This window comes from Oncorhynchus nerka, unplaced genomic scaffold (genome assembly GCF_034236695.1).
Source record: "Oncorhynchus nerka isolate Pitt River unplaced genomic scaffold, Oner_Uvic_2.0 unplaced_scaffold_2188, whole genome shotgun sequence".
NCBI classification, from domain to species: Eukaryota; Metazoa; Chordata; class Actinopteri; order Salmoniformes; family Salmonidae; genus Oncorhynchus; species Oncorhynchus nerka.
Genome location: NW_027039106.1, coordinates 21154 through 47577, shown reverse-complemented (window position 1 = coordinate 47577; position 26424 = coordinate 21154). Strand labels below are relative to the sequence as shown.

At 49.4% G+C, this 26424-nt stretch overlaps 1 protein-coding gene across 1 annotated transcript; it reads left to right on the top strand.

Moving 5' to 3' along the window:
- The first annotated feature begins 1355 nt into the window (after nucleotides 1-1355).
- On the top strand, nucleotides 1356-26228 carry LOC115123125 (AP-4 complex accessory subunit RUSC1-like). The gene is made up of 11 exons (XM_065014726.1): nucleotides 1356-1410; nucleotides 13206-13328; nucleotides 13611-13687; nucleotides 14352-14369; nucleotides 15706-15880; nucleotides 16437-16542; nucleotides 16629-16675; nucleotides 18861-19378; nucleotides 19476-19720; nucleotides 19805-19963; nucleotides 20115-26228. The coding sequence occupies exons 2-11, from the start codon at nucleotides 13259-13261 to the stop codon at nucleotides 20278-20280; spliced, it is 1581 nt and encodes a 526-aa protein (XP_064870798.1). The 5' UTR covers nucleotides 1356-1410; nucleotides 13206-13258; the 3' UTR covers nucleotides 20281-26228.
- The last annotated feature ends 196 nt before the right edge of the window (nucleotides 26229-26424 follow it).

Here is a 26424-nt window from a genome sequence, read left to right as displayed (position 1 = left end):
TTCTGGCAAATTAGTTCGCAATGAGCCTTGCGGCCCAAACTGTACCCTGACTCTGCGTGCAATGAGCACAAGAGAAGTGACACAATTTCCCTAGTTTAATATTGCCTGCTAACATGCATTTCTTTTAACTAAATATGCAGGTTTAAAAATATATACTTCTGTGTATTGATTTTAAGAAAGGCATTGGTGTTTATGGTTAGGTACATTCGTGCAACGATTGTTCTTTTTTCGCAAATGCACCTTTGTTAAGTCATCCCCCGTTTGGCGAAGTTTGGTGTTTTTGTTAGGAAGAAATGGTCTTCACACAGTTCGCAACGAGCCAGGAGGCCCAAACTGCTGCATATACCCTGACTCTGTTGCACAGAACGCAAGAGAAGTGACACAAATTCTCTAGTTAAAAGAAATTCATGTTGGCAGGCAATATTAACTAAATATGCAGGTTTAAAAATATATACTTGTGTATTGATTTTAAGAAAGGTGTTGATGTTTATGATTAGGTACACATTGGTGCAACGACAGTGCTTTTTTCGTGAATGCGCTTGTTAAATCACCCGTTTGGCGAAATAGGCTGTGATTCAATGATAAATTAACAGGCACCGCATCGATTATATGCAACACAGGACACGCTAGATAAACTAGTAATATCATCAACCATGTGTAGTTAACTAGTGATTATGTTAAGATTGATTGTTTTTTATTATATAAGTTTAATGCTAGCTAGCTCCTTACCTTGGCTCACTGCATTCGTTTAATGCTAGCTAGCAACTTACCTTGGCTCCTTGCTGCATGCGCATAACAGGTAGTCAGCCTGCCACGCAGTCTCCTCGTGGAGTGCAATGTAATCGGCCATAATCAGTGTCCAAAAATGCCCGATTACCAATTGTTATGAAAACTTAAAATGGGTCCTAATTAACCGGCCATTCCGATTAATCGGTCGACCTCTAGTTCTTAGTTCCATAGGCTGAAGGGCTGAATACCTCTATTCATTTGTATTTCAATTTCACAGCTTTATTGTTTTGATAACAATTTACATTAAGTCATTTAATTATGTGATTATTATCTGAAATATATATTTTTCTAATCAAAGTCACAATGCATGTGTGTGTGAATGTGTGTGTAGTGTGCTTCCCTCTGTGTGTATGTAAAAGCCAAGTTATGTGTGGTCAGCTCTTCACAGCAGTAGGATAAACTTATCCTAGGTTATGTATGGCCACAGACTGTAACCAAATAATACAATTCAGACCAGACTATTTGTCACGTGTGCATGTACAGCTTTAAGAACCAAAGAGGAGGGGCTCCATCTACCAACCAATGGCAGAGACTTATTTCACAGTAGCTAAAAAAAAACAGGAAGTGTAAATGTGTGGCTGCATCTGAGAGACAGTCAGATCAACTCAAGGCTAAACCAAGGTATGGTAGTTAACACGCTCTGTGTAGCCTCTATCTCTCTGTCACGGTGATGTTAAATGAGACAATGTATTTCTGTGCAAAATGGACTAGTCAGCATAGGCTATTATCCAATCATCTCCAAGGAGAGATAGACCGTGCGCAGCCAGGCAGGAACAGAACTCTCCATAGCCTGACTCAGCGTAACCAACGGTACTTTTCTCTGCTAGAGAGAGGGAAAGAAAAAGAGAGAGAGAGAGAAGGTGAAGATAGAGGACAGCATACCACTACTGTACAGAGAGAGAGGACAGCATACCACTACTGTACAGAGAGAGAGGACAGCATACCACTACTGTACAGAGAGAGAGGACAGCATACCACGACTGTACAGAAAGAGAGGACAGCATACCACTACTGTACAGAGAGAGAGGACAGCATACCACTACTGTACAGAGAGAGAGGACAGCATACCACTACTGTACAGAGAGAGAGGACAGCATACCACTACTGTACAGAGAGAGAGAGAGGACAGCATACCACGACTGTACAGAGAGAGAGGACAGCATACCACTACTGTACAGAGAGAGAGAGAGAGGACAGCATACCACTACTGTACAGAGAGAGAGGACAGCATACAACTACTGTACAGAGAGAGGACAGCATACCACTACTGTACAGAGAGAGAGAGGACAGCATACCACTACTGTACAGAGAGAGGACAGCATACCACTACTGTACAGAGAGAGAGAGAACAGCATACCACTACTGTACAGAGAGAGAGGACGGCATACCACTACTGTACAGAGAGAGAGGACAGCATACCACTACTGTACAGAGAGAGAGGACAGCATACCACTACTGTACAGAGAGAGAGGACAGCATACCACGACTGTACAGAGAGAGAGGACAGCATACCACGACTGTACAGAGAGAGAGGACAGCATACCACTACTGTACAGAGAGAGAGAGAGAGAGGACAGCATACCACTACTGTACAGAGAGAGAGAGAGAGAGAGAGAACAGCATACCACTACTGTACAGAGAGAGATGACAGCATACCACTACTGTACAGAGAGAGAGGACAGCATACCACTACTGTACAGAGAGAGAGAGGACAGCATACCACGACTGTACAGAGAGAGAGATGACAGCATACCACTACTGTACAGAGAGAGAGGACAGCATACCTCTATTGTACAGAGAGAGAGAGAGCACAGCATACCACTACTGTACAGAGAGAGAGGACAGCATACCACTACTGTACAGAGAGAGAGGACAGCATACCACTACTGTACAGAGAGAGAGGACAGCATACCACTACTGTACAGAGAGAGAGAGGACAGCATACCACTATTGTACAGAGAGAGAGGACAGCATACCACTACTGTACAGAGAGAGAGAGAGAGAGGACAGCATACCACTACTGTACAGAGAGAGAGGACAGCATACCACTACTGTACAGAGAGAGGACAGCATACCACTACTGTACAGAGAGAGAGAGGACAGCATACCACTACTGTACAGAGAGAGGACAGCATACCACTACTGTACAGAGAGAGAGAGAACAGCATACCACTACTGTACAGAGAGAGAGGACGGCATACCACTACTGTACAGAGAGAGAGGACAGCATACCACTACTGTACAGAGAGAGAGAACAGCATACCACTACTGTACAGAGAGAGAGGACAGCATACCACGACTGTACAGAGAGAGAGGACAGCATACCACGACTGTACAGAGAGAGAGGACAGCATACCACTACTGTACAGAGAGAGAGAGAGAGAGAGGACAGCATACCACTACTGTACAGAGAGAGAGAGAGAGAGAGAACAGCATACCACTACTGTACAGAGAGAGATGACAGCATACCACTACTGTACAGAGAGAGAGGACAGCATACCACTACTGTACAGAGAGAGAGAGGACAGCATACCACGACTGTACAGAGAGAGAGATGACAGCATACCACTACTGTACAGAGAGAGAGGACAGCATACCTCTATTGTACAGAGAGAGAGAGAGCACAGCATACCACTACTGTACAGAGAGAGAGGACAGCATACCACTACTGTACAGAGAGAGAGGACAGCATACCACTACTGTACAGAGAGAGAGGACAGCATACCACTACTGTACAGAGAGAGAGAGGACAGCATACCACTACTGTACAGAGAGAGAGAGGACAGCATACCACTACTGTACAGAGAGAGAGGACAGCATACCACTACTGTACAGAGAGAGAGAGGACAGCATACCACTACTGTACAGAGAGAGAGAGAGGACAGCATACCACTACTGTACAGAGAGAGAGGACAGCATACCACTACTGTACAGAGAGAGAGAGGACAGCATACCACTACTGTACAGAGAGAGAGGACAGCATACCACTACTGTACAGAGAGAGGACAGCATACCACGACTGTACAGAGAGAGGACAGCATACCACTACTGTACAGGCAGGGTTGAAATAATAGTGAACGACTGAGAGAGTAGGAAACGAAAGAGAAAGGCTTCTCTAAACCTGAACTTTGACTCCTCTGTTCATGAACCACCTCCATTGACTCTGTCATGTATTGTGGTCAGTCTGTGTGTGTTTGTTGGGTCAGACTATTAGACATACTGTATGTTGTTGTGTGGGTACTGGGTGGTGTACTGCGTTACTGCATGTTGTGGTGGGGATCTACTGGTGTACATTGCATTCTTCTCTCAACAGACACTAACATTCTCTCCATCTCTCTCTCTTCCCAATTTATTTGCAACATACATTTTTGCTCCTCTCCTTGTTCTCATCCCTCTATCCCATCCGTCCTTCCAACGTTTGTCCATGGTTCTGCTTCTCCTTCACCTTCCCTTCTTCTCTGCTTTCGCTTGTCCTCCGGCCCCAAACTACCCCTACCTGCCCCCAACTACCCCTACCTGCCCCCAACTACCCCCACCTGCCCCCTAACTACCCCCACCTGCCCCCAACTACCCCTACCTGCCCCCAACTACCCCCACCTGCCCCCAACTACCCCTACCTGCCCCCACCTGCCCCCAACTACCCCTACCTGCCCCCAACTACCCCCACCTGCCCCCAACTACCCCTACCTGCCCCCAACTACCCCCACCTGCCCCCAACTACCCCCACCTGTCTCCAACTACCCCCACCTGCCCCCAACTACCCCCACCTGCCCCCAACTACCCCTACCTGCCCCCAACTACCCCCACCTGCCCCTAACTACCCCTACCTGCCCCCAACTAACCCTACCTGCCCCAACTACCCTACCTGGCCCTACCTGCCCCCACCTGCCCCTACCTACCCCTACCTGCCCCTACCTGCCCCCAACTACCCCTACCTGGCCCTACCTGCCCTTAACTACCCCTACCTGCCCCCAATGCCCCTACCTGCCCCCAACCTACCCCTACCTGCCCCCCCTAACTACCCCCACCTGGCCCTACCTGCCCCCAACTACCCCTACCTGCCCCTAACTACCCCTACCTGCCCCCAAATGCCCCTACCTGCCCCCAACTACCCCTACCTGCCCCCAACTACCCCTACCTGCCCCAAACTACCCCTACCTGCCCCCAACTACCCCTACCTGCCCCCAAATGCCCCTACCTGCCCCCAACTACCCCTACCTACCCCCAACTACCCCTACCTGCTCCCCACCCACCCACACACCACTTACTCACACTCCTACCCCCTGAATGCCCCCATGTCCACCTCAAATCCCCATTTCCACCTCAACCTGCCCCTGTTACTCATACTCCTCTCCCTTCTCCCCTTTGCACCTTTTGACTGGGCAGTGTCCTCACCCCCTCTCTTCCTGGCCCACTCCCAGCCCTCCTCCTATTTCCTCCACTCTGTAATCCCTCCTTACCACCCAGGATACTGTGGTGCTCATACGAGACCAGTCCCCAGGACCCAACCTCACAGCCACACTGAAATCCAGTCCACAGCCATAGGCCCTAACCCCTACACTACCCAGTCCACGGCCCCTAACCCCTACACTACCCAGTCCACGGCCCCTAACCCCTACACTACCCAGTCCACGGCCCTAACCCCTACACTACCCAGGCCACGGCCCCTAACCCCTACACTACCCAGTCCACAGCCATAGGCCCTAACTCCTACACTAACCCTTCCACGGCCCCTAACCCCTACACTACCCAGTCCACGGCCCCTAACCCCTACACTACCCAGTCCACAGCCATAGGCCCTAACCCCTACACTACCCAGTCCACGACCCCTAACCCCTACACTACCCAGTCCACAGCCACGACCCCTAACCCCTACACTACCCAGTCCACGACCCCTAACCCCTACACTACCCAGTCCACGACCCCTAACCCCTACACTACCCAGTTATCTAACCCCTTTGCTACACCATATACTCACACAGATTTAAATGAAGACAGCCATGGAACTTATTCTGAGAATGATATTGATTCTGGATATAGTGACTATTTTAAGAAGGATGGAGGCCTAGACTCTGCACATCGTTTTGGAAAGGACTTCAAGAGAAACATTGATAGTTTGTATCGTTATGTGTATGAGTCCAAGACTAAAGAGAAGCTGGAGTATGGCTTTGTCTCTGAATCCATCACTGACTTTGACTCCCTCTACTGCACCGCTAACGTCACTGATAAACCGCCTCACACCGGCTCACACACACTCGTCAGCAATGACACACACACTCAAGGCTGCACCACCCCATATAAAAACGTTGACGCCATGATGATGGCATATGCCAAAACACACACTGTCGGTTCCCTTGGTCGCACTGACACACACACACACACCTCTCACCCTGGCCAGAGCAGAACCTCTAAAGATCTCCCCCCCCTCCCTACCTGGTACCTCTACCACCCCAAAAACTGTCCCATCCACAGGGGTGCCCCTCCCCGCCTCTCCCCCATCGGGGCTCTCGACCCCCCCTATCGCTCTGGGGCCCCCCCTCCGGGCCTGGATGCGTCCTGCCTCAGCTCACCCCTGTTCCCCGCTCTCACACCCTCCCTGCCCTGGCCGCCCCCTCTACTACCCCTTCCTCTACCCCCTATCCCCCCCAGGAAAACCTCCGACCCCCAAAACTCATCCAGGCTCCGCCGCTGCCGCCCACGCTGAGTAAGAGCTCTCTCTCACACACTCCCTCCCCTGTCTAACACCCTGCTCTCTCTCACACACTCCCTCCCCTGTCTAACACCCTGCTCTCTCTCACACTCCCTCCCCTGTCTAACACCCTGCTCTCTCTGACACACTCCCTCCCCCTGTCTAACACCCTGCTCTCTCTCACACACTCCCTCCCCTGTCTAACACCCTGCTCTCTCTCACACACTCCCTCCCCTGTCTAACACCCTGCTCTCTCTCACACACTCCCTCCCCTGTCTAACACCCTGCTCTCTCTCACACACTCCCTCCCCCTGTCTAACACCCTGCTCTCTCTCACACACTCCCTCCCCTGTCTAACACCCTGCTCTCTCTCACACACTCCCTCCCCTGTCTAACACCCTGCTCTCTCTCACACACTCCCTCCCCCTGTCTAACACCCTGCTCTCTCTCACACACTCCCTCCCCCTGTCTAACACCCTGCTCTCTCTGACACACTCCCTCCCCCTGTCTAACACCCTGCTCTCTCTCACACACTCCCTCCCCCTGTCTAACACCCTGCTCTCTCTCACACACTCCCTCCCCTGTCTAACACCCTGCTCTCTCTCACACACTCCCTCCCCTGTCTAACACCCTGCTCTCTCTCACACACTCCCTCCCCCTGTCTAACACCCTGCTCTCTCTCACACACTCCCTCCCCTGTCTAACACCCTGCTCTCTCTCACACACTCCCTCCCCTGTCTAACACCCTGCTCGCCTGTCTGTCAGTCTGTCTGTCTGTCTGTCTAACACCCTGCTCTCTCTCTCACACTCCCTCCCCTGTCTAACACCCTGCTCTCTCTCTCACACTCCTCCCCTGTCTAACACCCTGCTCGTCTGTCTGTCTAACACCCTGCTCTCTCTCTCACACTCCCTCCCCTGTCTAACACCCTGCTCGTCTGTCTGTCTAACACCCTGCTCTCTCTCTCACACTCCCTCCCCTGTCTAACACCCTGCTCTCTCTCTCTCACACTCCCTCCCCTGTCTAACACCCTGCTCTCTCTCTCACACTCCCTCCCCCTGTCTAACACCCTGCTCTCTCTCACACTCCCTCCCCTGTCTAACACCCTGCTCTCTGTCTGACACTCCCTCCCCTGTCTAACACCCTGCTCTCTGTCTCACACTCCCTCCCCTGTCTAACACCCTGCTCACCTGTCTGTCTAACACCCTGCTCGCCTGTCTGTCTAACATCCTGCTCTCTCTCTCTCACACTCCCTCCCCCTGTCTAACACCCTGCTCTCTCTCTCACTCCCTCCCCTGTCTAACACCCTGCTCTCTCTCTCACACTCCCTCCCCTGTCTAACACCCTGCTCTCTCTCTCACACTCCCTCCCCCTGTCTAACACCCTGCTCTCTCTCTCACACTCCCTCCCCTGTCTAACACCCTGCTCTCTGTCTGACACTCCCTCCCCCTGTCTAACACCCTGCTCTCTGTCTCACACTCCCTCCCCCTGTCTAACACCCTGCTCACCTGTCTGTCTAACACCCTGCTCGCCTGTCTGTCTAACACCCTGCTCGCCTGTCTGTCTAACACCCTGCTCACCTGTCTGTCTAACACCCTGCTCACCTGTCTGTCTAACACCCTGCTCACCGGTCTGTCTAACACCCTGCTCACCTCTCTGTCTAACACCCTGCTCACCTGTCTGTCTAACACCCTGCTCGCCTGTCTGTCTAACACCCTGCTCACCTGTCTGTCTAACACCCTGCTCACCTGTCTGTCTAACACCCTGCTCGCCTGTCTGTCTGTCTGTCTAACACCCTGCTCTCTCTCTCTCACACTCCCTCCCCCTGTCTAACACCCTGCTCTCTGTCTCACACTCCCTCCCCCTGTCTAACACCCTGCTCTCTGTCTCACACTCCCTCCCCCTGTCTAACACCCTGCTCTCTGTCTCACACTCTCTCCCCCTGTATAACACCCTGCTCTCTCTGACACACTCCCTCCCCTGTCTAACACCCTGCTCTCTGTCTCACACTCCCTCCCCCTGTCTAACACCCTGCTCTCTGTCTCACACTCCCTCCCCCTGTCTAACACCCTGCTCTCTGTCTCACACTCCCTCCCCCTGTCTAACACCCTGCTCGCCTGTCTGTCTAACACCCTCCTCGCCTGTCTCTCAGTCTGTCTAACACCCTCCTCGCCTGTCTGTCTAACACCCTGCTCACCTGTCTGTCTAACACCCTGCTCGCCTGTCTGTCTAACACCCTGCTCACCTGTCTGTCTAACACCCTGCTCACCTGTCTGTCTAACACCCTGCTCGCCTGTCTGTCAGTCTGTCTAACACCCTCCTCGCCTGTCTGTCAGTCTGTCTAACACCCTGCTCGCCTGTCTGTCTAACACCCTCCTCGCCTGTCTGTCAGTCTGTCTAACACCCTCCTCGCCTGTCTGTCAGTCTGTCTCACACTCCCTCCCCCTGTCTAACACCCTGCTCACCTGTGTGTCTAACACCCTGCTCGCCTGTCTGTCAGTCTGTCTAACACCCTCCTCGCCTGTCTGTCAGTCTGTCTAACACCCTCCTCGCCTGTCTGTCAGTCTGTCTAACACCCTGCTCGCCTGTCTGTCTAACACCCTGCTCGCCTGTCTGTCTAACACCCTGCTGTCAGTCTGTCTAACACCCTCCTCGCCTGTCTGTCAGTCTGTCTAACACCCTGCTCGCCTGTCTGTCTAACACCCTGCTCGCCTGTCTGTCAGTCTGTCTAACACCCTCCTCGCCTGTCTGTCAGTCTGTCTAACACCCTGCTCGCCTGTCTGTCAAACACCCTCCTCGCCTGTCTGTCAGTCTGTCTAACACCCTCCTCGCCTGTCTGTCAGTCTGTCTCACACTCCCTCCCCCTGTCTAACACCCTGCTCGCCTGTCTGTCTAACACCCTGCTCGCCTGTCTGTCAGTCTGTCTAACACCCTCCTCGCCTGTCTGTCAGTCTGTCTAACACCCTCCTCGCCTGTCTGTCAGTCTGTCTAACACCCTGCTCTCTGTCTGTCTAACACCCTGCTCGCCTGTCTAACACCCTGCTCTCCTGTCTGTCTAACACCCTGCTCGCCTGTCTGTCTAACACCCTGCTCTCCTGTCTGTCTAACACCCTGCTCGCCTGTCTGTCTAACACCCTCCTCGCCTGTCTGTCAGTCTGTCTAACACCCTCCTCGCGTGTCTGTCTAACACTCTCCTCGCCTGTCTGTCAGTATGTCAAACACCCTCCTCGCCTGTCTGTCAGTCTGTCTAACACCCTGCTCGCCTGTCTGTCTAACACCCTCCTCGCCTGTCTGTCAGTCTGTCTAACACCCTCCTCGCCTGTCTGTCTAACACCCTGCTCGCCTGTCTGTCAAACACCCTCCTCGCCTGTCTGTCAGCCAGTCTAACACCCTCCTCGCCTGTCTGTCTAACACCCTGCTCGCCTGTCTGTCTAACACCCTCCTCGCCTAACACACCCTCCTCGCCTGTCTGTCAGTCTGTCTAACACCCTCCTCGCCTGTCTGTCCTGTCTGTCTAACACCCTCCTCGCCTGTCTGTCTAACACCCTGCTCTCCTGTCTGTCTAACACCCTGCTCGCCTGTCTGTCTAACGCCCTGCTCTCCTGTCTGTCTAACACCCTGCTCGCCTGTCTGTCTAACACCCTCCTCGCCTGTCTGTCAGTCCGTTTGTCTGTCTAACACCCTGCTCGCCTGTCTGTCTAACACCCTGCTCGCCTGTCTGTCTAACACCCTGCTCGCCTGTCTGTCTAACACCCTGCTCGCCTGTCTGTCAGTCTGTCAGTCTGTCTAACACCCTGCTCGCCTCTCTGTCACTCTGTCTGTCTGTCTAACACCCTGCTCGCCTCTCTGTCACTCTGTCTGTCTGTCTAACACCCTGCTCGCCTGTCTGCCTAACACCCTGCTCGCCTGTCTGTCTAACACCCTGCTCGCCTGTCTGTCAGTCTGTCTGTCTGTATATCTACATCTCTATCGCCCTGTCAGTCTGTCTGTCTGTTTAATCTGTCTGTCCGTCTTGAGTGTGTATATCTATCTCGCTGTCAGTCAGTATGTCTGTCTGTCTGTTTGTCTATAGTCTGTCTGTTTGTATATAAGTCTGTCTGTTTGTATATAAGTCTGTCTGTCTGTCTATCAGCCTGTCTGTAGTCTGTCTGTTTGTCTATCTATATCTCTGTCAGTCTGTATGTTTGTCTGTAGTCTCTGTCTGTTTGTATATCTATATCTCTGTCTGTCAGTCTGTTTGTCTGTAGTCTCTGTCTGTTTGTATATCTATATCTCTGTCTGTCAGTCTGTCTCTCCATGCTGTTGTGTGTCTGTGTTGCATGGAGTGCTAAAATAGACACCTCACCTTAATAAAGCTATGACCTTCAGCTTCTGTTGAACCATGATAATCACTGTGACGGTTATTATCACACTTTACTGTATGCATGAATGTGTGCATTGGTGTAGGTGCGTGTGTTTGGGTGTGACTATACATGATGTGTTTAATGTAGCGGTGAATGGCTATAAACTGGGCTGAACACTAACCTTCTACAGTGTCTATATGTTTCATCATGAGGTCAGACTAAGGAATGTTCTCACACCTTACTGATATCACAGGAGGCTGTTGAGGGGAGGATGGCTCATAATAATGGCTGGAACGGAGCTAATTCAACGGAGCCAAATCAAACACCTGGCAAGGTGTTTAATGTATCTGACACCATTCCAGTCATTCCTCTCCAGACATGACCACGAGCCCGTCCTCCCCTACTAAGGTGTTTAATGTATCTGACACCATTCCAGTCATTCCTCTCCAGACATGACCACGAGCCCGTCCTCCCCTACTAAGGTGTTTAATGTATCTGACACCATTCCAGTCATTCCTCTCCAGACATGACCACGAGCCCGTCCTCCCCTACTAAGGTGTTTAATGTATCTGACACCATTCCAGTCATTCCTCTCCAGACATGACCACGAGCCCGTCCTCCCCTACTAAGGTGTTTAATGTATCTGACACCATTCCAGTCATTCCTCTCCAGACATGACCACGAGCCCGTCCTCCCCTACTAAGGTGTTTAATGTATCTGACACCATTCCAGTCATTCCTCTCCAGACATGACCACGAGCCCGTCCTCCCTACTAAGGTGTTTAATGTATCTGACACCATTCCAGTCATTCCTCTCCAGACATGACCACGAGCCCGTCCTCCCCTACTAAGGTGTTTAATGTATCTGACACCATTCCAGTCATTCCTCTCCAGACATGACCACGAGCCCGTCCTCCCCTACTAAGGTGTTTAATGTATCTGACACCATTCCAGTCATTCCTCTCCAGACATGACCACGAGCCCGTCCTCCCCTACTAAGGTGTTTAATGTATCTGACACCATTCCAGTCATTCCTCTCCAGACATGACCACGAGCCCGTCCTCCCCTACTAAGGTGTTTAATGTATCTGACACCATTCCAGTCATTCCTCTCCAGACATGACCACGAGCCCGTCCTCCCCTACTAAGGTGTTTAATGTATCTGACACCATTCCAGTCATTCCTCTCCAGACATGACCACGAGCCCGTCCTCCCCTACTAAGGTGTTTAATGTATCTGACACCATTCCAGTCATTCCTCTCCAGACATGACCACGAGCCCGTCCTCCCCTACTAAGGTGTTTAATGTATCTGACACCATTCCAGTCATTCCTCTCCAGACATGACCACGAGCCCGTCCTCCCTACTACGGTGTTTAATGTATCTGACACCATTCCAGTCATTCCTCTCCAGACATGACCACGAGCCCGTCCTCCCCTACTAAGGTGTTTAATGTATCTGACACCATTCCAGTCATTCCTCTCCAGACATGACCACGAGCCCGTCCTCCCCTACTAAGGTGTTTAATGTATCTGACACCATTCCAGTCATTCCTCTCCAGACATGACCACGAGCCCGTCCTCCCCTACTAAGGTGTTTAATGTATCTGACACCATTCCAGTCATTCCTCTCCAGACATGACCACGAGCCCGTCCTCCCCTACTAAGGTGTTTAATGTATCTGACACCATTCCAGTCATTCCTCTCCAGACATGACCACGAGCCCGTCCTCCCCTACTAAGGTGTTTAATGTATCTGACACCATTCCAGTCATTCCTCTCCAGACATGACCACGAGCCCGTCCTCCCCTACTAAGGTGTTTAATGTATCTGACACCATTCCAGTCATTCCTCTCCAGACATGACCAGGAGCCCGTCCTCACCTACTAAGGCGCCACCAACCTGTGACTGATAGCTGACTTTTGCATGGCGGCCTTCTCCAATAGGTTTTATGTTTCCTGTGTCTGTTGAGGTTAATGCATCCGCTTCCCATTCACATAATGTATCACCCTCAGAAGGGACGATGTCCTGTGTAGAATATTGGAAAAGCAAAGTGTACAAGACAACCATTTTAGAATCTGTGAAAATTATTTGACTGGGATGTTTCAACAAACTAAGCTATGCTATCACTATGCTATCACTATGCTATCACTATGCTATCATTATGCTATCACTATGCTATCATTATGCTATCACTATGCTATCATTATGCTATCACTATGCTATCACTACCACTGCTTTAACTAACTGCTAAAACTAATATCACTAATACTGAAACAGTAACACAGAAATACCAAGTAACATTGCTCTTCCTGTCTGTGAGTCCACCACTGATTAGATTAGCGTAGAGTAGGTTGTAAGTGATCCTTCCTCTATCTCTGTCAATCTCAGCGGTTCGTAGCGTCTCATTTGCCAGCTCTGTACAGAGAGGCGGGACTTCCTGGATGGGCGATGACGTGAAGAACCCTCTGAGAGGCCTAGGGCTGTCCTCTCTGTGCCTGCTGGAAAAAAGAGGTACGATATACCTGTATATATTTACATTTTAATCATTTAACAGACACTCTTATCCAGAGTGACATACATTTTCATACTGGTCCCCCGTGGGAATCAAACCCACAACCTTGGCGTTGCAAGCACCATGCTCTACCAACTGAGTCACACAGGATCATATATAGCCTTCATGTATATTTCTATACAGTCTATGTGATAATATACAGTACATACAGTACATTTATTCATGTTCATTTACACTGTTAGAGAAATGATGTGTGTATGTCTAACTGCTCGCGTCCACAGCTCTGGTCAGTGCAGTCAGTGTGGCAGTGGAGGCCATTTTGGCTCAGTTCAGCTCCTCACGGACCCTGGTGCAGAAGGTCAGTTTAACACCATGTTTAACACGGTCTCTTCAGTAACATGGTGTACACACCACATTATGTGAGATATGGAAAATGGGCTTGAGTTTTTATTCATTATGTCTGTACTTTAATGATGTATTTCTGAGGGCATGCCTGTTTGTTTCTACTGTTCGCTGTTGTCTGATGCTGGCAGAAAACCCAGCTTCTCCTCTGTGGATCAATCAAGTATATTCATTTCAATAGGGCCAATCATCTTCCTCCGATTTCACATTTTGGTTTTAGATCAGGGGAGGTAATCCAATCAGTACAAACCTCCACCCCCGCGTTTATAATCCCTAGCTACCGCTCCTAACGACGTACTGTCAGCTGTTGCTATGACAGGGTTTCCATACCGACAGGCAAAGTGAAAAACAGACAGACATAAGAAGATCAACCAGCTCAAACTCCCAAAAGACTTCATTGCCTCCTAGGATTTCTGTATCCGTGTCTCTGAAACTAGACGTAGGCCTGTAACACCGGTGGTTGATTCAGCTCATTGGAACTTAATAACTAGTGACACTTGATGGCTCAAACAGCCAGTTAGTGGCTCTATATCTATATATGAATCCTCCATATATGAATCATCCATTGAATAACAGGACATGTCTGTCTCTTTCTGTCTCTCCCTCTTCCTCTCCCCTAGTCTGCCTCCATTAACAAGGTGCTGGGTTGTCTTCAGATATCTCTATCTTTGGCTCAGTAGTCAGAACCTCTGTGTACTAACTCCATCCTCTTTCCCACATATTTCTCTCTTCTCCATCTCTCTGTTTTCATCCTTCTCTATTTATCTTCTCCTCCTATCCATAACACCCTCTCCTTTCTTCTCTCTCTCTCCTATTTCTCCCCTCCTCCCTCTCCTCTCTCCTTTCTTCTCTCTCTCTTCTATTTCTCCCCTCCTCCCTCTCCTCTCCTCTCTTACCTCTCTCTCCTCCCCTATTTCTCCCCTCCTCCCTCTCCTCTCCTCTCTTACCTCTCTCTCCTCCCCTATTTCTCCCCTCCTCCCTCTCCTCTCTCCTCTCTTACCTCTCTCTCCTCCCCTATTTCTCCCTCCTCCCTCTCCTCTCTCCTCTATTACCTCTCTCTCCTCCCCTATTTCTCCCCTCCTCCCTCTCCTCTCTCCTCTCTTACCTCTCTCTCCTCCCTATTTCTCCCCTCCTCTCTCCTCTCTTACCTCTCTCTCCTCCCCTATTTCTCCCCTCCCTCTCCTCTCCTCTCTTACCTCTCCCTCCTCCCCCTATTTCTCCCCTCCTCCCTCTCCTCTCCTCTCTCTCCTCCCCTATTTCTCCCCTCCTCCCTCTCCTCTCTCCTCTCCTCTCTTCTCTCTCCTCCCCTATTTTTCCTCTCCTCTCTCCTCTCCTCTCTCCTCTCTCTCCTCTCCTCTCCTCTCTCCTCTCTCCTCTCCTCTCCTCTCTCCTCTCCTCTCTCCTCTCCTCTCCTTTCTCCTCTCCTCTCTCTTCTCCTCTCTCCTCTCCTCTCCTCTCCTCTCTCCTCTCCTCTCCTCTCTTACCTCTCTCTCCTCCCTATTTCTCCCCTCCTCCCTCTCCTCTCTCCTCTCCTCTCCTCTCCTCTCCTCTCCTCTCCTCTCCTCTCCTCTCCTCTCCTCTCCTCTCTCTCTCTCCTCTCTCTCCTCCCCTATTTATACCCTCTTCAATCTCTCTCTTCTGCCATTTCTCCTCTCTTCCCACTTTTTCTCCTATTTCTCCCATCCCCTCTCCTTTATTCACTCTCTCGTCTTCTATTTCTCCCCTCTCCCCTTTTCTCTCCTCCCTTCCTCCCCTCTCCTCCCTTCCATCTCTCCTCCACTTCTCTCCTACCTTCCCTCTCTCTCCTCTTCTTTCTCCCCTTTTTCTCTCCTCCATTCCATCTCTCCTCCTCTCCTCCCCTCTCTCTCCTCCCCTAATTCTCCCCTCTCCTCTCTTCCCTTTCTCTCCTCCCCTCTTCATCCCCTCTTCCCTCTCTCGCCACTCTCCTTTCTCCTCCCCTCCTCCCCTTTCCAGGCTCTATCAGGAGACAGCAGTGTGAATCCGTCTCTGGGCCGGCTGGTGCTGCAGTGTTTGTGCCCTGCCCTGCGGAGCCTGCTCTCCGATGGCCTCAAGCCCCACCAGAGTGATTTGATCTCGGGCAGGAGGCCAAACTCAGCCTGGGGACTGGTCCAGGCCTCCACCAGGCCAGGTAGGAACTCTGGAGCGCAGTACAGAGGTGGGTTACAAGAGAGCATAGACAGCATAGGAGGGCTGTGGTTGTTATAACCCCTGCCTTTCCATCTATTTACATATCTCTCTCTATATCCATCTCTCTCTATTTCTCTTTCTCAGACATGATGGAAGTACATAGCCAATCTCTCAATATCTCTCTTCCTCTTTCCCTCTCTCCAATGTGTATCTCTCTCACCCTCCCAGACATCATGTGGGTTCATAGTACTTTCAGTCTCTCTCTCCTCTCTCGCTCTAGTCTGGCACTCATTATTCTGCAGTGTTGAGTCATCATTCTCTCTCTCTCTCTCTCTCTGATTATCACTCTCTCCCCTCCTCTATTCCCTCTTATTCTCTCCTTCCCACTACTCTGGTGATCAGGGTTATTCCATTGACTCAGTACTTGTTCATTTCAATTTCAGTCAATTCAGGTCAAAGGTAACATAACATGTTGATTAGATATAGATTTGTTTCTCTGTGCCAAAGCTTAACCAAAGCCTTTCTTTCTCTCATCTCTGCTCCCCTTCTCCCTCCAGGGCCCAGCACTCAGTCCCTGTACAGCCTCCAGGCTAGAATAGGAGAGCTGCCCCAGCTCCGGCAGAACAAACACAGGTTCAACGCCTTCCTCCTCGGCCTCCTCAAGTAAGACCTGCCTCTTCTCTCCTAGGGTTTTTCTGTTTGACTTTTTAAATTCCAATTCTCACCTGCTTCTTGTCTCTCTCGTTCAGCATCAAGCTTATGGATTTCTGGCTGTCCCATCTCCAGTCATGCAGTGGTAAGTCTCTGAAGACTAAAGTTCATGTCCGCAATCTATCTGTTTGAATATTAATATGTTACAACATTATTTCTCACTCCTCCCTTCACCCCCCCCCCCCCTCTGTCTCTTTCTCACTCCTCCCTTCACCACACCCCCTCTGTCTCTCTCTCCCTCTCTCCTTCACCACACCCCCTCTGTCTCTTTCTCACTCCTCCCTTCACCACACCCCCCTCTGTCTCTCTCTCTCTCTCTCTCCTTCACCACACCCCCTCTGTCTCTTTCTCACTCCTCCCTTCACCACACCCCCCTCTGTCTCTCTCTCCCTCTCCTTCACCACACCCCCCTCTGTCTCTTTCTCACTCCTCCCTTCACCCCCTCTGTCTCTCTCTCTCTCTCTCTCTCCTTCACCACACCCCCTCTGTCTCTTTCTCACTTCTCCCTTCACCCCCCTCTGTCTCTCTCTCTCTCCTTCACCACACCCCCTCTGTCTCTTTCTCACTCCTCCCTTCACCACACCCCCTCTGTCTCTCTCTCCCTCTCTCCTTCACCACACCCCCCTCTGTCTCTTTCTCACTCCTCCCTTCACCACACCCCCTCTGTCTCTCTCTCTCTCTCTCCTTCACCACACCCCCTCTGTCTCTTTCTCACTCCTCCCTTCACCACACCCCCTCTGTCTCTCTCTCCCTCTCTCCTTCACCACACCCCCCTCTGTCTCTCTCTCCCTCTCTCCTTCACCACACCCCCCTCTGTCTCTTTCTCACTCCTCCCTTCACCACACCCCCTCTGTCTCTCTCTCTCTCTCCTTCACCACACCCCCTCTGTCTCTTTCTCACTTCTCCCTTCACCCCCTCTGTCTCTCTCTCTCTCTCTTCACCACCCCCTCTGTCTCTTTCTCTCTCTCTCTCTCTCTCTCTCTTTCACCACCCCCCTGTCTCTTTTCTCTCTCTCTCTCTCTCTCCTTCACCACACCCCCTCTGTCTCTTTCTCTCCTCCCTTCACCCCCCTCTGTCTCTTTCTCTCTCTCTCTCTCTCTCCTTCACCACCCCCCCTCTGTCTCTTTCTCTCTCTCTCTCTCTCTTCACCACCCCCCTCTGTCTCTCTCTCTCTCTCCTTCACCACCCCCTCTGTCTCTTTCTCTCTCTCTCTCTCTCCCTTCACCACACCCCCTCTGTCTCTTTCTCTCTCTCTCCTTCACCACACCCCCTCTGTCTCTTTCTCACTCCTCCCTTCACCACACCCCCTCTGTCTCTCTCTCTCCTTCACCACACCCCCCTCTGTCTCTTTCTCTCCTCCTTCCCTTCCACCCCCCCTCTGTCTCTCTCTCCCTCTCTCCTTCACCACACCCCCTCTGTCTCTTTCTCACTCCTCCCTTCACCACACCCCCCTCTGTCTCTCTCTCTCTCTCTCTCTCCTTCACCACACCCCCTCTGTCTCTTTCTCACTCCTCCCTTCACCACACCCCCTCTGTCTCTCTCTCTCTCCTTCACCACCACCCTCTGTCTCCTCACTCTCCCTCTCTTTCTCACTCCTCCCTTCACCACACCCCCTCTGTCTCTTTCTCACTCCTCCCTTCACCACCCCCCCTCTGTCTCTTTCTCTCTCCTCTCCTTCACCCCCCCCTCTGTCTCTTTCTCTCTCTCTCTCTCTCTCTCCTTCACCACCCACCCCCTCTGTCTCTTTCTCTCTCTCTCTCTCTCTCCTTCACCACACCCCCTCTGTCTCTTTCTCTCTCTCTCTCTCTCTCCTTCACCACACCCCCCTCTGTCTCTTTCTCACTCCTCCCTTCACCACACCCCCTCTGTCTCTCTCTCTCCTTCGCCTCCCCCTCTCTCCCCTCTGTCTCTTTCTCTCTCTCTCCTTCGCCTCCCCCTCTCTCCCCCTCTCTCTTTCTCTCTCTCTCTCTCCTCCGCCTCCCCCTCTCTCCCCTCTGTCTCTTTCTCTCTCTCTCTCCTTCGCCCCCCTCTCTCCCCCCTCTGTCTCTTTCTCTCTTTCTCTCTCCTTCGCCTCCCCTCTCTCCCCCTCTGTCTCTTTCTCTCTCTCTCTCTCTCCGCCCCCTCTCCCCCCGTCTCTTTCTCTTCTCTCTCTCTCTCCTTCGCCCCCCCCCTCTCCCCCCCTCCGTCTCTTTCTCTCTCTCTCTCTCCTTTCGCCCCCCTCTCCCCCTCCGTCTCTTTCTCTCTCCTTCGCCTCCCTCTCTCTCTGTCAGATGTGTTGGTGACGTTCTACCAGCCCTCCTCCTTCATGCGTTTGTCATTGACTTCCTGCCAGCCTCTGTTTGAGGAGCTCCTCCTCCTGCTGCAGCCCCTCAGTCTCCTGACCCTTAACCTCGACCTGCTCTTCCAGCACCACCACCTGGATCCAGCCAATCACAGCCCAGAGATCCCCAGCCCACCCAATCAGGACCTGGGGTTCAGGCTCTCGCCCCGGGGGTCCGCTTCCCAAGGCAGGGGCAGCAGCTATCTTGAGAGCCTATCAGAGCTGGACTTTGGGAGAGCAGAACCCGAGGCGACCAATCATAATGCGAGCTCGTCGTCCCTGGCCAACTCAGGGGTGGGAGGGTTGGTGGAGTCACTGAAGCCAGCGAGTCTCAGTGTGGGGCCTGCAAAGGTCTCTGGGGCTCTTGCGGAGACAAGTCCTCAGCTGATGTGGGTTCAGGAGAAAGAAATTAGGGAGCTAGCACCTCCTAATGTTGAGGAGGCCAGTCTCTCCCATCAGGCAGGACAGGTGAGCACAATTCAACGTGTGTGCGTGTCTTTGTTTGAATGCATGGGTGAGTGTCTGTACCACACAGCACTTTTCTGAGCTGTTATTCTCTCCCTAGGTGATACAGCAGGGATGGGGGGCTGTGGTACGCTGGGGGGGCAAGCTGGGCCAGAACCTGGCTGAACTCAGCCTGTCTGCAGTACAGAACCAGGAGGGGACATCCAGAGACCCCCCAGAGCCCCAGACCAGTACCCAGGCCAGGAGTGACCCTCCTCAGGTCGATGGAGCATTGGAGGTCCCCTGGGGTTTGGGACGGCTGTTTGGAGCCTCCAATAACCCCACGATACCCACACTTCCAACCAGGTGCGCTGGTGTGTGATAGTGTTCTGATACTAGACAGTTGAAGTATCTTACTCTTATCACTGATGTATCTCTCTCCCTCCCCAGACGTCCGTCTCAGTGGTTGTCTCCAGGGGTGTCTGTTCTGACCCGGATGGTGAGCAGCAGTTCCAGCGCTAACCAGAGGAGGGAGCTGGAGCCCCAGCAGGTAGAAGAGGTGTTCGAGAGAGAGATGGAGGAGACATGGGACAACCCAAGACCCCTCAGGTATTGGAAATATTTGGAAATATATCTAGATGACATGTTTAGTTTGTTTAGTTCAGACATCAGTTCAGTTGTCATGACGGTTTTACGTCATTCTTATGATACTTTTCTTCTTCTTTTACAGCAGAATCACTTATTCTTCTCTCTTTCTCAGGTCAGTCAGAACACTATGCGACCACTCTGGCACAGGGGCGGAGCTAAGCTTCCAGAAAGGGGAGGAGTTAGTGGTTTTAGGGTGTGTCGATCAGGACTGGATTCGCTGTCGTCAGGGAGACCGAGAGGGGCTCGTACCCATTGGCTACGCCTCACTGATCCTGTGATTTCAGACACCTGATCAGAGTTTTGATTGTTTGAATATATCTGGGGGAGGGAAAATTAAATCATAAAGCTATAATGTATTTAGGCAACCATAAAGAGGCTGTGATGAAGTCCCAATGCTCTCCGAGAAATAGTTCACCCCTGAATCTAAGTTCAAATCACATGTTTATATCTCTAAAGTGGTCCAAAGTCGTATGTCAGGGTTCCCCAACTGGCGGCCCATGATTTTATAAGGGTTTGGGTTACTTGTTGGACATAAAATACTACCATCAGTAAATGTTGGAAATCTGTTCCAAGGTATTCCCACACATAGAGAGAGATGTGATTGTTTACAAATCTAAGCAAGGTTTGAAATGATTATATTTTAGCCAAATGTTATCTGTTTGGGCTTCTTGCGGTCAATTTGCAGTCTACAAATGATTTGTGATTATGTTCCACTGGTGGCTGAATCTAGTTGATGATCTCTGGTCTAAGTGATTTAGTTCCTACTCCGCACCATCTGTTGTGTAGATCCCACTATATGCACTGGTAGAAATGTGCAAAACTCAATCCCTAAAGAACTGTACCATCTAATGCCATCTAATTAGGGGGATTTAAGGAAGATTTAATTTAGCTCACCAGATGGTGTGGAATATGGACCCAGCATGACTTCAGACCACTTTTGAAGTGTGAAAACTTCAGACAAACACTTATCTTGGTGTGGACTATCCCTTTAAATGTCCTCCATTCATCATCTCTCTTTGGTGACCACTGATCTGAGAAGGACTGGATAAAGCTTTGTAGAATTCTATTCATAGGTTGCACCTCCGTCACGTCATACCAAGCCGCCATCGGCGGTGACCTAAAGTGGTGATAAGCCCCGTCGTTCTGAACTGAGTCTAACTACTGTTTAGTCTAAATGACAATATAGTGCCTGTGGAAATACGGTGACGTTGCTAAAGTAGTCAAATATGTAGTAGGAAACAACTTTCCCAGCATGATCATGTCGTCAAATTTACTTTAGACAGATGGCAACGTCATCACCTAGCAAAATTCGGCAAAAATAGCTAGCAAAGCTAACGTTAGCTAGTTGCAATCAGATGGCCTCCCCTCAATTTAAGCTAGTTAGCTAATGTTATACTGCATTTAAAGTCTATCTGGTGACATCAAAATGATGACGAAAGAATTTCCTAATAATTATTTGCCTGTTTTTGAATGTCATCCTGGCCACTGAAATACACGTTCGATGAAATCTTCATCAGCGCTTATTGATGATGCATTGAATAGAACGCTCAGTCGGGCATCAGTCCAAACGAACGTTAAAAACAAAATTGTGACGAAACATGCAACCAATGCATTCAGCTTATCCAAACACTTTCAGATCAGCAGTCACTATGGGAAGATGTATAGCCTGGTAGCCAGGTCGGTTTCTGCTCTAGACCCAGACCTTGCCGCCAGGCTAACCGGTGAAGGGAGCCATGGTAGAGTATTGGAGCGTAGCCCCTGTTACGTAACGTAGTACCATAGTGAAATGTAGCTGTTTTCTGTGTTCTATTTGACCTTTCACCCCTATTGATCTCTCACCTTTTTCGCTTGGTCTCTGTGTGTTTGACATGTTCCCACTACAATTAATAGTCAGTTTAAAAAGGATAACTATTTGACTGTATAAATATACATACATAATATATAGGTATATGAATATAGATGAATTTAACCGAGATAGATAGATGGATAGATAACCAAGAGAAAACAGATAGTCAAACGTTACTATTGATAAGTGATCTGGCCTTTTATCCCCAACTCACCAGTCACTACTCTATAGTCATTATACACACGGACAGCTCCAGTTTTTTTGTCAATTATTGGAATCCAGTGGCTTCATCTTAGTGTGTGTTGTGTGCATTGTCTTGACTTCATATCCTTCATATCTTCATCATAACCTGATGGTCTCATACCTTTACACTGTATTTATTGTATAATGAATGCTTTGAGTGAATGCAGTGGGGTTGGGCTCAATATGGCAGTCAATTCAGGAAGTAAACTGAAATTCCAATTCAATGATTGAAATAGGGGCCTCCTATTTTTAATGATTTCTTAATGAATTGAAAAGGAGAAGCTATTTATGTTTTTTAAGTAGCTGATTTTAAATTCAAATCACTTCCTGAATCGGCAGCCTTCAATTCGAATTGAGCCCAACCCTTGAATGCAGAAGAATATCTATCTATATGACACATATCTATCTAAAGGACATTCTAGTATCCAACAGTATATAAGTATAACTGGCATAGCAATGCTGTAACTTCAATCAGTCCACACCTCTTAAACCTCACTAACACATACTACTCAGTGCTTATATATCAATGCTTTGAGACGAACAGATAGACAGACAGATAAACAGACAGACAGCTAGACAGACAGCTAGACAGAGAGATAGACAGACAGATAAACAGACAGATAAACAGATAGATAAACAGATAGATAAACAGACAGACAGATAAACAGACAGATAAACAGACAGACAGATAAACAGATAGATAAACAGACAAACAGACAGACAGATAAACAGACAGACAGACAGACAGTCTGAGGGACTTGAGACCTGTCTCTTTCTACTCATCCCAGGGATGATCAACTCTAGTCTGGTTACTTTTCCTTTACCTCATAGATCAATTGGTATCTTTGATTCCCCAGATGTTTAACTTGACTGGTTACCTGGGCGTTACTAAGTCTGACTACAAGACAATTCAAAAGGCTACTGAGACCAGTAGACAATGTGGGTTTCCAGGGCCATAGTTGTATGTTCCTGACCGAGACTATCCAAGCTTTCAGATGAGGCAGTAAGCTACTCCCTGATGTACTGTATGTGTATGAAGACACCACGACTGTCAAGCCTACGTGTTTGAGGGAGAGGCTGCCCTTCCCCCAACCGTACCTCAGCTCTCATACAGTGGGGAGAACAAGTATTTGACACACTGCCGATTTTGCAGGTTTTCCTACTTACAAAGCATGTAGAGGTCTGTAATTTTTATCAACTGTGAGAGACAGAATCTGAAACAAAAATCCAGAAAATCAACATTGTATGATTTTTAAGTAATTAATTTGCATTTTAGTGCATGACATAAGTATTTGATACATCAGAAAAGCAGAACTTAATATTTGGTACAGAAACCTTTGTTTGCAATTACAGAGATCCAATGTTTCCTGTAGTTCTTGACCAGGTTTGCACACACTGCAGCAGGGATTTTGGCCCACTCCTCCATACAGACCTTCTCCAGATCCTTCAGGTTTCGGGGCTGTCGCTGGGCAATATGGACTTTCAGCTCCATCCAAAGATTTTCTATTGGGTTCAGGTCTGGAGACTGGCTAGGCCACTCCAGGACCTTGAGATGCTTCTTACGGAGCCACTCCTTAGTTGCCCTGGCTGTGTGTTTCGGGTCGTTGTCATGCTGGAAGACCCAGCCACGACCCATCTTCAATGCTCTTACTGAGGGAAGGAGGTTGTTGGACAAGATCTCTCGATACATGGCCCCATCCATCCTCCCCTCAATACGGTGCAGTCGACCTGTCCCCTTCGCAGAAAAGCATCCCCAAAGATTGATGTTTCCACCACCATGCTTCACGGTTGGGATGGTGTTCTTGGGGTTGTACTCATCCTTTTTCTTCCTCCAAACACGGCGAGTGGAGTTTAGACCAAAAAGCTCAATTTTTGTCTCATCAGACCACATGACCTTCTCCCATTCCTCCTCTGGATCATCCAGATGGTCATTGGCAAACTTCACACGGGCCTGGACATGCGCTGGCTTGAGCAGGGGGACCTTGCGTGCGCTGCAGGATTTTAATCCATGACGGAGTAGTGTGTTACTAATGGTTTTCTTTGAGACTGTGGTCCCAGCTCTCTTCAGGTCATTGACCAGGTCCTGCCATGTAGTTCTGGGCTGATCCCTCACCTTCCTCATGATCATTGATGCACCACGAAGTGAGATCTTACATGGAGCCCCAGACCGAGGGTGATTGACCATCATCTTGAACTTCTTCCATTTTCTAATAATTGCGCCAACAGTTGTTGCCTTCTCACCAAGCTGCTTGCCTATTGTCCTGTAGCCCATCCCAGCCTTGTGCAGGTCTACCATTTCATCCCTGATGTCCTTACACAGCTCTGGTCTTGGCCATTGTGGAGAGGTTGGAGTCTGTTTGATTGAGTGTGTGGACAGGTGTCTTTTATACAGGTCACGAGTTCAAACAGGTGCAGTTAATACAGGTAATGAGTGGAGAACAGGAGGGCTTCTTAAAGAAAAACTAACAGGTCTATGAGTGCCGGAATTCTTACTGGTTGGTAGGTGATCAAATACTTATGTCATGCAATAAAATGCTAATTAATTACTTAAAAATCATACAATGTGATTTTCTGGATTTTTGTTTTAGATTCCGTCTCTCACAGTTGAAGTGTACCTATGATACAAACTACAGACCTCTACATGCTTTGTAAGTAGGAAAACCTGCAAAATCGTCAGTGTCTCCCCACTGTATGTACCTTCCTTCTTTCCCTACCTGCTAACCCGTGTAAGGTCATCATTTTTAATACCGTAGTAACGATAGTGGTAGTAGAATAACGTTAAAGTAATAATGTTTATTACTATGTTTCTCTTCTGATTTGGTTGGTAGTTATTTTGTAGGCTTGGTAATGATGATGCATATGATGTACTTCTCAAAGGCTTCTGGTTTAAAGGAACTGTTTGTTTGCTGTTTTTGTTGTTGTTTTGTCACTTGCGGGTGACATGGCGCTTCTTGAAGAGTTCAGGTTACTTGAGGAATTCAAATTTAATGGGAATATCGCTCTTTTGATTGGCCAGAAAAAAATATAAAAGGTTACCATGCCAACAAGCCTCTGTGGTGTAGCACAGGGTTAGTGTCCCTATGACAACAATAGATTGGAAACATTGTAACTTTGCACTTGCATTATACAGGCTACTTTACCAAATCTTTCAGCAAGTGCAATGGTATGGCACCTGCTAGTACGTCAACAACCTAACTAGCTAATCCGAATCGCTGCGTGTCTCAAGACAATGTGTAGCTCCAATAGATAGTTGTTTACCAAACAGTGGAGCCACTGTGTGTCATGGCCAGTCACACTACACCCCTGGTCTTCTAAAGGCTTTAGCTGGGTCACGGCAGCAAAACAAGCTAGACAACTACTTTCTTCGGCCAGTAAATTGAGTTGTTTTAGAGCTATCTATAATGTATTTTAATTGCAGCTTGTAGTAAATTAGGCTGTATGAGGGAGGAGCTAGTTAGTGCCAGCAAGGCCCACCTTTCAATGTGCCATGCCTAGATGCAGGTGAAGGGGAAACCTAACTTCAGGAAATACACATGGTCTGTGACGGTAACAATCTCAGTATGTTGACAAGGATTTTCTAATTATTTTTTGTCTTTGATTCGGGTATATTTTCCATTGTGTGAGAGGATCCATGATAAATGCATTGATTTGTATGAAAAGCTATACATTTATTGGACGTGGTGTTTATTGACCCTGGAGTCCATGAAAGGTGTATATATATACACCTCTGTTGTATTTGTCCCCTCACGTCTATCTCTCTATCTATCTGGGGTTTTGTGTGTATCACAGGAGGATGGTGGCACCTTAATTGGGGAGGACGGGCTTGTGGTAATGGCTGGAGCGGAATGGTATCAAATACATTAAACACCTGTTTGATGCCATTCATTTAGCTCCGTTCCAGCCATTATTATGAGCCGTCCTCCCCTCAGCAGCCTCCGTGTGTGTGTGTGTGTGTGTGTGAGTGAACGAGCATGTGTCTGTGTGTGTAGCAGTGGGTTCTGTATCTCTCTGGTGTGATGTAGCCTGCCCCGTACCTCACTGTTCCATAGTGTACTGTGTCCCTGTAGCGTCAGTCAGTGTCTGACTCCCGCATGTGCTTCTTTGTAAATACCCAATAAATAATCAACATAAACCAAACCTCAAAGTCTCTCATGTGTCTCATTCCTTCTCTATTCCCCTCAAACTCATCGCAGGACCTCAAAGCCACTTCCACTGTGTTTTGTCATTGTTCCCTTCTAATGAGGGACTGATTTAGACCCGGGACACCAGGTGAGTGCAATTCATTATCAGGTAGAAGAGAAAAGCAGCAGGCTCCGGACCTCGTAGGGTGAGA

What these genes read in the sequence shown, in the direction of transcription:
- LOC115123125 (XM_065014726.1), top strand. Translation starts at nt 13,259, where the DNA reads ATGGGCGATGACGTGAAGAACCCTCTGAGAGGCCTAGGGCTGTCCTCT. An exon ending in TCTCCCATCAGGCAGGACAG is followed by an intron (nt 19,379 to 19,475) that starts GTGAGCACAATT and finishes TTCTCTCCCTAG; the next exon opens with GTGATACAGCAGGGATGGGG. An exon ending in GACAACCCAAGACCCCTCAG is followed by an intron (nt 19,964 to 20,114) that starts GTATTGGAAATA and finishes TCTCTTTCTCAG; the next exon opens with GTCAGTCAGAACACTATGCG.